Consider the following 13,277-nt stretch of genomic DNA (forward strand, 5'->3'; position numbering starts at 1 on the left):
TGGTCCAATTTGCACCCCTGTGCAATTACAGTTGGTAGTTACAACTGAAAATCCTCGTGTTTGGAGACTGCATCTGAGACTTTCAACTCTAGAACATAGGAAAATGAGAGCACACCACATATGCTATGCCTCTTGGTTGCCATGAGGCAGACTTTTAGTTGGTTGTGGCCAATGAGGATTGTTTATAGCTTGTACTTTGCGCATTTCTTGTTTAGCTTTGTATGGAGTCATTTGCAAGGCATTATTGGTTTTCATAAAAAATTCCCTAGATCTCAGTCTCTAGTTTGTTTGTAAATAAGCATATAATGAATGGCTAGACTTTATTTGCTCTTTCCACACTAGCAGAAATGTCATGAGAGATCTCTCGGGAAGCAATGCTTACTGATGTGGGGGAGGTGGTGTGGTGTGTTGTATAACCGCTACAGAAAGGGTAGGTAGCCAATCTTTGGTTGGTTAGGATAAAAAAGTTATTCCTCACACAGATGTTTTGGCTTCTAATGAAACTAGTAATCGATGCATCCTTCCTTGTGAGTTTATCAAATAAAAAGTTTTCCTAAAGAAGACTACAACACTATATTTTAAGATCAGCTATTATAACACTGACAATGACATGTAATTATAAAGCTATACTTGATTGAAATATTGATGTCTCAAACCAAAAACAATAGATGCACCTGAATGATATCAGAAATATGTGTGGTATCATTAATCACAAATCACCCCTTTAATTAGAAATAGTAGCAGAAAATTGTTATGGATATATTTTGTTACATTTCAGACTATATGATGTCCAGAATATATTAGTTTAATTTATATACCTGTTTTCCATAGGAAAATCCAAATCATAATATATAATCAACTGTATGGGAATTATATTATCTCTTGAACCTTTCTATATAGTTTACAGTACAAATTATTCAATGATACTACATTATTTCCTTAGTATAACTGTTTATTATTTAATATTATATGGTACCTGTAGTAGGAACTGTAGCATAACTAAATCATATATTAATTTATACCTTTGCACACTACTCCATAAAATAACAAACTTCAGTAAAAATAGTAACATTTTTCCAGACTTCACTTTTAATGATTAAAACTTGGACTAATTATTTGTTTGAGAATAATGCCTTTTTAAATTTATGCTTTATAATTCAGTCAGGTCTATGAACTGAACCATGCACTGTTTTGCTCTAGGGAAATAATAAACTCATATCCTACAAATCAATACTGTCTTTGCATACTGTCAGTTTCATGGTTACCCCAACACAATTTTTGCTAAGCGGTCAAAACGTCTTTTAGCTAACATATGTTTGTGTTCAACTTGTTCTATGAATTCAGGAACATATGTCTGGAAAAAAATTGAAGAAAATTTGTCTGTAAATATTTAAGTCACATCGGAATGAATACTCTAAAATTAAAGCAAATTTTCAAATATCTATGTTTTTCAGCACATTAACATGCTTATATGGAGTTTTATTTATGTAATTATTATCCATATTTACTATGCTAGTAATGAATAAACTTTGTCATATATTGCATAAGTTAAAGATTGGTTTGCCAATTACTACAGATTCATAACATCATTTTTAATTAGGTTCAATTTATGTCTACAGCTCAACACATGGTAATGTGAAGTCTCTGACACAAAACTTGGCCACCGCAGTGACTAAATCTGAGTTGTCCTCTAAACATCGCTATAAATTTGTCTTCACATACAATCCAAAGTCTCATCATTTGCATGAACTAGCAATGTTATAGGCCATGACAATATCTAGAGGAAGTGTTGTCTTTCACTCAGACTGTTCTGCTGCTATATCTGGTTGTGGACTAATGGTATGCAGTTTACATACAACAGCGAGAGTTCAAGGTTAGTCCTTCAGTTTTAAAAATTCCATTTTATGTGTATGGTAAAAGTAAAAGTCGCACAAAAGTGCAAAGATTATATATTTAATTTTTTGATGTGACAGTAATTGCAAAACCTAAAACATTTATGCAAAAGATATTATGGGTGCCTTTCCATATCAGAACACTTTCTGCACGGCAGTTTGTGTTCTTTGCAGCAGATGTCTGCTCCTGAATGAAGTCAAAATCCCTGTAACTGACATTTTCAAAAGTATTGCTCCTTACACCAATGAGCTACAGAATATGTTGCTGCTGTTGCTTTGGCAAGCTTAAAGTTATTTATTGTTGTTTTGTGACTTTCCATATGAAATATCCATGATAAACTGAGCAGTAACAACAGTGCTGTGAAAATGGCTCAAGCAGCATATGGCATGGGGAATATTGAAGTATGTAATCACAATTAAAATTCACCTGAAAACATTAGGTTGGTGTGTAAGTTTGTAGCACTGTTGTTTAGCATGCTGATTCACATGTTACTATGAATGTATTTACTAACTGCCATTTTTTGTTTGAAGTCTAATAGTGTTCTTGAGGTTATGTGTTAAGTTTCTAATATTTGAAGGTAATTAGCAATGTTATGCATGTTAGAAAATAGTGTGGCATGTGGGATGTCCAAAATGTGTGATATTCTGGATGTAACAAAAAGGTAGGGCCAAGCTTTCAGGAAACATTCCTACAACGAAATAAATCTCATGTGAACAGCCTGTGCATAGGACACCTCAGTAGACGACTTCTCCGATGACGCAGCTTGTCGATCCTTTTCATGCTGCGATACATCTCTTCCCCTTAGAGGTATGTGATGTGATTCTTCAATTTCTCCAGGCGTATGTTAAGACGAAATAAATCTCAGGTGAACAGCCTAGTATGAGTGTGCATAGGACACTATGCACACTCATACTAGACTGTTCACCCAAGATTTATTTTGTCATAACATACACCTGTAGAAATTGAAGAATCACAAACATTCCTAAACATAGAGGAATAAAATGAGTTATATGAACATGGGTCCAGAAATGCTTTATTTCTATGTTAGAGTTCCTTTTACGAGTGTACCAAAACATGTACTTCATGCACAATGGAGCTGCTCAGATTTCAGTGTTAATACTTGTAGGCTGCTAAATAATAGGTTGGTTGGTTGTTTCGGGGAAGGAGACCAGACAGCAAGGTCATCGGTCTCATCGGATTAGGAAATGACGGGGAAGGAAGTCGGCGGTGCCCTTTGAAAGGAACCATCCCAGCATTTGCTGGGAGCGATTTAGGGAAATCACAGAAAACCTAAATCAGGATGGCCGGACGCGGGATTGAACCGTCGTCCTCCTGAATGCGAGTCCAGTGTCTAACCACTGCGCCACCTCGCTCGGTGCCAAATAATAGATTTCATGACAGAGGAATAGGTAGAGGCAAATCAATTCCTTGGATTCCATTCTCTCTGCACCTAAACCCACGAGAGTTTTATTTGTGGGGGCATTCGAAAGCTCTTAAGAGAGGGATAATGACTGCTCAGTGTAGTTCTCCAGCAAGACTGTAACTGACAGTTAAGGCAGCCTTCACTTCAGAAGTGACCATCTTCCCACCACACTGGTAAACAATTGTTAACTTCGTGTCACAGCTTAGGTAGAAATCTTTCAAAATACCTTACTGAAATGAAATGATAAAAAAAATATCAAGTGAATTTAATAGGATAATTCAGCCTCACTCTAGGAAATAAGTAGATCATCACTGAAAAATATTCTGCAATGTTTCCACATCTCAACAGCACAAGCAGCATGAATAATATGTTTCCACAGCAAATTTGTTTCTTCAGTAGGCCCAAACCTTTCTTTCACTTAAGCAGAATACTACTTATGATGGTGGGCCTTTGCAGTACTCCAGCTCCCTATGGCCTTATTATTACTACCCTGCATCCTAACCAATGTTCTTGTAAGCATAATTTTCACCAAAACCATCAGAAAAGTTCTCTTGATGTTACATCAGCTTCAAAACAGCCTCATTCACTAATGACTGTATTCAAATGAAGGCATTTTAACCACAGTTTGTAACATTAGTGACATTACCTGTCATAACTGATGTTTTATTTCTTAATCAGTGGATGAACTGATAAGTGCTTAAAGTACTTTTAAATAATCAAGTCAACACTGTTGAATTTAAATTTCAGTGATGCACTTTTACTGTCATAGAACATTTTGGTGTTCATCAGCTTGTGGATAAACTCATAGAATACTCATCAAATATTGAACACAAACTGCACCTATTTCAAGATTTGTGTAGGAAGATTTTTGGAAGGTGTTAGAATACAGAGCTCTTACACTTTGAAAAACATATTCTTATTAACCAATAGAAACATATTCTTAAAATGGCTTTTATGCTAGATTCTGTTTTTATGGGTGCACTCTCTTATCCTTGTTGTATAAAATTTCCGGAAACCTAAATTCTATATCTAAAATATTTTACTAAAATTTTTTAATAGTAATATTTTTGGACAGAAAAAATTTAGGCTAATAGATTTAAGAAATAATTCACACAGGAGAATCATACAAACATACTGCCATCTGAACGCTGCTCAGACTCCCAAAGGAGGACATAGAACAACAACTGAAAGAGTTGAAAACAAATAAGTTGCAGGCCTGGTTAGAATCCAGGACTACTATTATTCTTTATATTCATAAATGATCTGACCGACAGGGTGAGCAGAAATCTGTGGCTGTTTGCTGATGATGCTGTTGTGTACAGAAAGGTGTCATTTTGAGTGCCTGAAGAAAAAAATGGTTGAAATGGCTCTGAGCACTATGGGACTCAACTGCTGAGGTCATTAGTCCCCTAGAACTTAGAACTAGTTAAACCTAACTAACCTAAGGACATCACAAACATCCATGCCCGAGGCAGGATTCGAACCTGCGACCGTAGCGGTCTTGCGGTTCCAGACTGCAGCGCCTTTAACCGCACGGCCACTTCGGCCGGCGCCTGAAGAAAGATATTAAGTAAACAACAGGTGGGTGGGAGTGAAAGGAAAGGGAATGTAAGGAACTATTGATGTCAGCTGGACCACGACTTCATATGGAATCTGCAGTGCTGAGCAAAAATGTGTGCCAGACTGAGATTCGAACCTGGGATCTTCTTCTTGCTATGCAGTTGCGTTAACCATTCCACCACCAGAACACAGTGGTTATCATAACTGCTCAGACTATCTAAGAATGTCTCATGGTTGACCCACATTCCTACCTAGCACTGACTATCCACAGCCCCTGTCCATGTCCTCCATGCCACTACATTGAGATTCCTACAGAAGGTCAAATGAATTGTGCATCTGCACTGAAGGTGGTCAATTCATTGCCCACTGGGGTGAATCAATTAATAAAGCTGTTGTGACTGTTCTTTTGGACGTATCTGAAATTTAAATAATATGTATCGCAGCTGCAGATTCCATGTGGTGTCTGTTTTTTCAGACATGTCCAAAAGAACAGACACCATGCATTCATATAACTGATTCACCTCACTGTGCAATGAACCCACCACCTTCATTGTGGATGCACAATTCATTCGACCTCCTTTGTGGATCTCAAAGTAACAAGCATGGAGGACATGGATGGGGACTGTGGATAGGTGGTGCTAGATGGGTTGTGGGTCAGCTGAGAGGGATGCTGAGATAGTCTATGCAATTGTGATATGCACTGTGTCTGGCTGGCACAGTGGTTAATGCAACTGCATAGTAAGTGGAAGATCCCAGGTTCGTATCCTGGTCCAGGACACATTTTCATTCATCACTGCTGATTATGCATAAAGTCCCATTTCACCTGTCATCAACAGTTTCTTCCCTTTCCTTTCCTTTCTCTCCCCTCCGCCTTCAGTTTACATTATATGTATCACAGTTGCAGATTCTGCATGGTGTATGTTGTTTTGGACATCTCTGAAAGAACAGACACCATACATTCATGTAGGATAATACATGATGACTTTGACAGAATTTCTATCTCATGTGATTAATAGCAGCTAGCTCTAAACATAGATAAATGTAATATGAGAATGAAGGCTTTCTCAGCAAATCTCAATGATAAAATCTTCTAGGGTTGACAGCCAAGGCAATGCGTTGTTCTCCAGCAACATTTCAGCAAGTTTCTTACTTGCCTGAAGATGGCAACTTACTGAAACATTGCTGGAGAACAACGCATTGACTCAGTTGTCAACCCGAGAAGATTTTATCATAGATAAATATAAGTTAATGCATATGAGTACAAAAAACAATTCCATAATATTTGAATTCAGCATTAGTAGTGTACTGCTTCACACAGTCACATTGATTAAATATCTAGGTGTAACATTGAAAAGCAATATAGAATGGAATGAGTACATAAGGATTTTAGTAGGAAAGCCAAATGGTCAACTTTGATTCATTAGGAGAATTTTAGGAAAATGTGGTTTGTCTGTAAAGGAGACCATGTATAGGATACTAATATGACCCATTACCAAGTACCGCTTGAGTGTTTGGGATCCCCACCAGGTCAGATTGAAGGAAGACATCAAAGCAATTCAGAAGCAGACTGCTAGATTTGTTAACAATAGGTTAGAACAACATGCAAGTGTTATGGAGATGCTGTGGGAATTCAAGTGGGAATCCCTGGAGAGAAGGTGATGTTTGTTTTGAGGAATACTATTGAGAAAATTTAGAGAACTGGCATTTGAAACTGACTGCAGAATGATTCTACTGGCACCAATGTATATTTTGTGTAGGGATCATGAAGATAAGATAAGAGAAATTAGGACTAATATGGAGGCATATACACAGTTGTTTTTCCCTCACTCTGTTTGCAAGTGGAACACGAAAAGAAATGATTAATAGTGGTACAAGGTATCATCCACCATCCACCATGCACCATACGGTGGCTTGCAGAGCATGCATGTAGATGTATATGTGGAACACTGGGTTTTTGAAAGGTTCACATTCTGAAATTTAAATGCATCTGTGACAATGATGGTTTTAAGGACTAGTATTATCTGAATTATAAAATTTAGAAAAAAGTACAAAACATTCTTTACACATCATAAATATAAGGCTTTGAAATAATTATTAGCAGGGTTAGATTTGCAGGGAAACATGGTTTTCATGTGTCTTAAGTTATGAATATTTCCTTAAAGAAAATGTTTCTACACAAAATATTTATACTGTTATTATCAGCCACAATTAGGATTAGAAAATTACAGCTTAGCAAATAATTTTGATATTTTATTTATATGTACCAGTAACAGATTACCAGTAGTGTAAAATAAAAAAGAGAGAAAATAATATTTATATCAGGAGTGGTATCAGAACGAGTAGAGTTCTTCCATCTTGTTAGGTTTCAAGTTCTGAGGTCATAAGGAGCACTAAATCCCCCACTGCTCCTCCCCCTGTTAAATCACAGCTGAGGAATTGAAAACTGATCTAGTATTAGTACTTCCAAAAGTACAAATGTAGTCAGAAGACTCTGAATCATATTCAGCATCATATGTCAGATTTTTATATCACTGGGATTTTTATATCACTTTAGAGGTTTACACAATGCAAGAAATAATCTATATTTTGTCTCTCATATAGCTTGTTACAAACAGATTAGAATCCCAGTGTCATGGTACGATGTCCCTCATTTTCAGTTACTTCTAAAGAGCCAGCTGCAACAATAAACCTCTGTAGGCTATTCAAGATCATGCACATATCATTTCATTCAAGCATTGAGTAAAATGCTATGATGAGATTCCTTTGCCATCATTTAATAAGTTACCAGAAATGGCTGCAAATTTATACATGCAATTCCAGTTTCCCATTATCAACTTTTCTGACAGGCCCATGGTTGTAGTGAGATGCCAAACAAGCTGTAGCTATGGGCATAATTGGTAAACATTTTCATATTTTAAACATTTTCATGGGTCACTGGCAATATGTGGAAACAATGAGTCAGTGGTTGCCCCTCATGGTGGGATGAGGAGAGGTCTTAGTGTCAAGTGGGACAAAGGATGTGGTAACTAATTCCAGGAGCATATCAGTTTATCAAGTTTGATACTTGGGGTCTACTGATTTTGGCCATGCTATGTTTTGAGTATGGAAAGTATGCAAGAACTAAACGCTATGCCATCTCTAATGGCCTTATCATCAATGGGACATTAAATCCTAATCTCTCTTCCTCATAAGTTATGTTCCCATCTGCGTGCATGAAGTTTCGTCTATAATTCTTACTCCTTAAGGCAAGTATTGTGATTTATCACAGAGGGAAGTATATAACTTTATGGCAACAGATTTGAGTGGTGATCGGTGACTGACAATTGCAGTTTTCAAAGTAGTAGACATAAAGGAGCTGGTGTTATCACTCAAAGGCAGCAAACAACAAGCCTGAGGAGTTACTGCTCATATAAATCAGCAAGGCAAGGCTTGTTAAAGCAAGAGTAAATCATAATTTTCCCCACAAGAACTGAGATGGTTGATTTCCTGTTACATTTGGACACTTCTTTATGAGCTGTGGTCCTGAGAATTTTTCTTTGCTGTTACATCCAATGAAACTTCAGAGTGCTAGTTGTGGGATTAAATGGCTGTTTGGAACTTATCCAAATGCAGTCAGATTGTTACAGAGTTTATAATGCTATTAAAGAGATGACTTTATCACCTGTGGGGACTCAATCAGCGAGACTCCCCAACAGATATCTGAATTTTGAGTGAAGCAGAGCAGATATTCTCTGTCAGTTTAGTCCGAATTTGACCTGTGTTACTTTAGGACATTTGGTCCACAACACTGCATATACATGATTTAAATAATGTATAGATCTGTGTCATATCTTATTGCACCCATCATCCGTACCTGAGCTCCACACTGGTGACACATGACTACTGCATTGTGCTGTATTTTCTTGCTGTACTACAGAACCAGTTACTGTAGAACAACAATGCTGCCATTATCACACTCCACTACTATGCATTTTATGTGAACTGACAGGGATTTTCCTGCATCCTTGTTATACGTGCCATGCTATGACATAGAACATTCATGTGCAATGCATCAAACTGTGTTCAGACCTGAAACAAAATCAGAATTGTGTAGTGCACTGACCACCCAGTGCATCTATGGTGTCTTGCCCTCCATCAGTGCACAAGAAATGGCTCATTTGGTCACGGAATATATAACTGACATGTTTAGTGCTTCACAACGGCACTTTCAACACTCTTCACAGGACTTGCATTCAACTATGAAGTGTCATTACAGTGCCAGATGGAGACATGCTATCCAATTAGTTAGACTGTGTACTCTTATTGGCCCTACTGTTTGGACTGTACTGCGTATGGACAGTAAACATTTTCATGATTGTGCCTTTCAACCAGTTGAACAGTGCTTGGACATTATTTTCACCCTTCTATTTTGTACAATTGATAATGTGAAGCTGCCACCATCAACAATGGAAGCCACTTTGCCTTACCAGAACCTCCACTTGCCTTGCAATGGCAAGAACCCACCAATTCAACTGGCCATCACCGATCATCACTCTCTTGTCACCATGCCATCCAAGCTGGCCAAGGTATCATGACTTCACCTGACACTCACTAAAGAAGCTGGCACCACCTCTTCACTGTTGTAGTCAGCTGTGATACCATGTCTCCATCTGAACAACACTGAGACAATGGGATTTGGCCTGATCATTGCCTTGCAAGAGGACAACACTTCCCTACAGCAGTGGCCACATGACATACTGATTAGCTGCATGGAGGATGCTGGTCTCCTGCCACATGCCACACATCTATGTTGGTTCTACCTGCATCTCTGCTCTTCTGCACGCAAATGCCAATGGCCATGCACACTTTTCCACCAAGTTCCACCACCCACATCACACACGCTAAATCGAAGATACTACTCAAGGCACTCACCTACTGGATACAACAACACCCCCAATGACATCGTACTACAGCATTTGTGCCACCTGGAGAACACTGTTACTGCAGTGACTAAGACATTCCAGCAGCATACCACAGTGTCACTGACATCCAGTGGATAGATTTTTACATACAAGAAGCCAACTCCATGAACATGTGTCCCCTCCTGAACAGCTGTAACAGATGTGTGACCAAGTCATAGTATACATTTTACTGCTTTCAAATAACACTCCCTCATAACAGATGACAAATGCAGTGCAGGGCACATGATCTGTGCCCCTCTCACAGTTATGACTTCTCAATGTGATGACTCATACTCTATGACCTCTGCAAGAAATGAACTGTTTATGCTTCACAACAAAAATACTTACAGCACAGCTGGTTATGTGCAACTGCAACTCCACCCAGTGAGAAATTTTCCACCTACACCCTGTCTCACAACCAGCCATGAAGTGGTTGGTCATGTACACCTGCACAAAGATGACTACACCAACATTCCACTCCTCTACTCTCCTCATCCCACCTCTGCAGTACCAGGAAGGAGGGGATTCTGTGGGGACTCAGCCAGCGAGATTCCCCAACACCACATCTCAGACTACTGAGCAGATACTCTCTGCCAGTTTAGTCTTGACTCAACCTGTGTACGTTAAGATGTTCTGTTCACAACACTGTACATACATTATGTAAATAAAGTAGCGATCTTTAATGTATGGATCCATGTCATAGTTTATCACACCCATCCATACCTGAGTGCCTTCAACTACTGAAGTGAGTCTCTAAAGACTTGAAAACAACATCAATGACATGTAATTGAGCTTTGTTCATAATTTAGGGATGAACTGATATACAAAAACTTACAGAAGCAACGTTTTTGTTTTGGTCTCAAAATGTTTAATTTTTTTCGCTCTAATGCTACCTAAAACCTCTGCTTTACTGTTTTTTGACTTCTCAATAATTTTGCAATTTTTACATGGCGACGCCAGTGTGAGGTTGATAGTCTCTATTTCTATTTGTTGGTATGTTATTGCTATATTTATATGCTCCCTATCTTTTCAATTATGCAAGAATTGATGAGTAATAGTTTCAAGAGACAACTTTATGTGCCAGAGAGATGTCTTGAAGGTGCTTTTAAAATTTTGGAATACTTTCAAAATTTCAGACCAGTTTTGGGCATGTCAGACACTTGAGAGGGTAAGAGAAAACAATTTTGTTTGCTTAACACTAACACTGTCAGTATTAAGCCCTTTGTAAACATATTTTCACCAAAGAGGTTTTGTTCAAACAGGAACAGTATTCAGATAACAGAACATTAAACTGTGTGCAGGTGCATAATTTATGGGAATTCCAGTGGGGGAAAGGGGTGATGTTCTACAACTCTTGTTTGTTATCTCCACAGTGCAGTCACAGTCATCTGTAAAAGAAAAGGCTTACTGCTGCAATTAAGTGGCAAATAATGGATCTGTAGAGTATAGGAGTGTTGATGCCTTTCCCACATTGTTCAACAATTCCTTCACAATCAAAAATTAAGTCTGGGTTATAATCTTATACTCTCAATTACCACTGTTTAAATATTGTGGTTTTATTTATTTATTTAGCCTAGGTACTTTGGATTCCAATAATGATGAAATCTCTACCACTGAAACTTATGTTCAGTTTCATATTTTCCAGATGATTGTTTAAATGGAAGCATGACACCTCTGGTTTGCTCATACTCATTTGGGATCTCCAGATTTATAAATAAGTCTCCAGCAATGGCAAGTCTTTGGTCACTATCTCTTCTCTCTGCTCCAGTTCCTTATGCTGTACAGTAAGAGTCAGGTCATCTTTATAGCAGAATTTTTTGAGTGAAGTGTCAGGAAGGTTAGATAGCTACAGATTGAACAGTAATGGTGAGAGAACCAATCCTTGGGATAATCCATTGTTGAACTTCCTCTCCTTGCTGAACCAACTTCCAGTGATTACCTGGAGTTTCTGATTATTTAGCTTGCTGTTAAGAAGTTACACAATCATTCTACACAGTATAATATGAAAAGTTTATAGAGTATGCCTTCCCTCCACATAGCATCAACAACACTTTGGATAATTTTAGCTTCATTTGGAACCCTGCCTCTACGAAGGATGTAAGAGACAACACTGGGTCACAGCAGCTGTGCCCTTGTCTGAAGTCTGTCTGATCAGTTGGAATGTACTCTAGAACAGCACTATTATTTCTGTGCCGGCCGAAGTGGCTGAGCGGTTCTAGGTGCTACAGTCTGGAGCCGCGCGACCGCTACGGTCGCAGGTTCGAATCCTGCCTCGGGCATGGATGTGTGTGATGTCCTTAGGTTAGTTATGTTTAAGTAGTTCTAAGTTCTAGGGGACTGATGACCTCAGATGTTAAGTCCCATAGTGCTCAGAGCCATTTTTTTCTGTCATAGTCCAGCCTTTCAGCACATAACAGCAGCTCAGGAGGGCTATCAGGTGACAGCATTTTATCTGGTTGCTGAATTTACCACATTTCAAAATAGAAAACATCTTCATCCTCTTAAACTCTGATGGTAGGTGGCTGGTCAGCAGGATGTCAGCAGAGAATTCTGCCAACCATTTCCTAGCAAATCTTCCCATATGAATCATGTATTCAGGATGAATGCCAAACTGATGTCGTTTGGCACCATGAATCAGTAGCACATGGATATCTCCAGCCATTCCAGCACAGTCTTCCTGCATGTACTGTTGCATTCATGTTGCCAGATGTTGTTGTGGGTCACTGTGTATAATCCACACTCCAAGCTCTACTTTATTATTTTTTCATTTAAATACTTGCTGTCACTAAGATCACAGCAGATTGAACTCTATGTTAGTTTACTAATTATTATACAGTATAGCATGCAACTAAGTAGAGTTAAATACAGCAGTAAAGAGCTTTGTGCATGTCTGCATTCAATTTTGTTTGTCAACTGACACACTACTTGGTTAATTTCAAGAAGCAGGCAACACAAAACAACAACAACAACAACAACAACAGGTCAGAACTCTTTCTATATGTTGTCAGCGGATGGCTGAAATTAAAATTAATGCCAGCTGAATCATATTCAGCCAAAAAAGAGATGATTACTAACGTGGCATTCTGCTCTAACAATTATAGCTTGATCAATCTTACATGAATATTCCGACAACATATAGGTGCTGCTAGTATAAATTGATCAAGAACTAAATTAAGAATGAACTGTGCCAGCTGCAAGGTGCTCTTTAGAAACTCCACTCCATGCTCAGCTTTGTGAGCCTTTTATCATTATTTTGGTTTTCTACACCTTGTTTTTTAATTTGATTTACACAGGGAGACAAAACAACTCTGGTCTTAGCCCACTGTCACCAGCACCAAAATTGAGTTTACTGTGTGGCCCTGCATCTTAGATGTACTGCAGACTTGAAATTTCATTCATCTGATGCTTTTCTTGCATTTACTGATACAGCATCAGCAGTGATTATATAGTTATCATTCTGA

General features: G+C 38.2%; 1 protein-coding gene across 1 annotated transcript in view; it reads right to left on the reverse strand.

The window, feature by feature from the left end:
• Positions 1-1,261: 1,261 nt before the first annotated feature.
• LOC124722372 (IQ and ubiquitin-like domain-containing protein) overlaps positions 1,262-13,277 on the reverse strand; it is a 210,393-nt gene continuing 198,377 nt past the window's right edge. Inside the window, exon 9 of the mRNA XM_047247547.1 lies at positions 1,262-1,354. Coding sequence (XP_047103503.1) covers positions 1,262-1,354 — 93 coding nt within the window. The remainder of the gene's footprint in view (positions 1,355-13,277) is intronic.

This window comes from Schistocerca piceifrons, chromosome X (genome assembly GCF_021461385.2).
Source record: "Schistocerca piceifrons isolate TAMUIC-IGC-003096 chromosome X, iqSchPice1.1, whole genome shotgun sequence".
Classification (NCBI taxonomy): Eukaryota; Metazoa; Arthropoda; class Insecta; order Orthoptera; family Acrididae; genus Schistocerca; species Schistocerca piceifrons.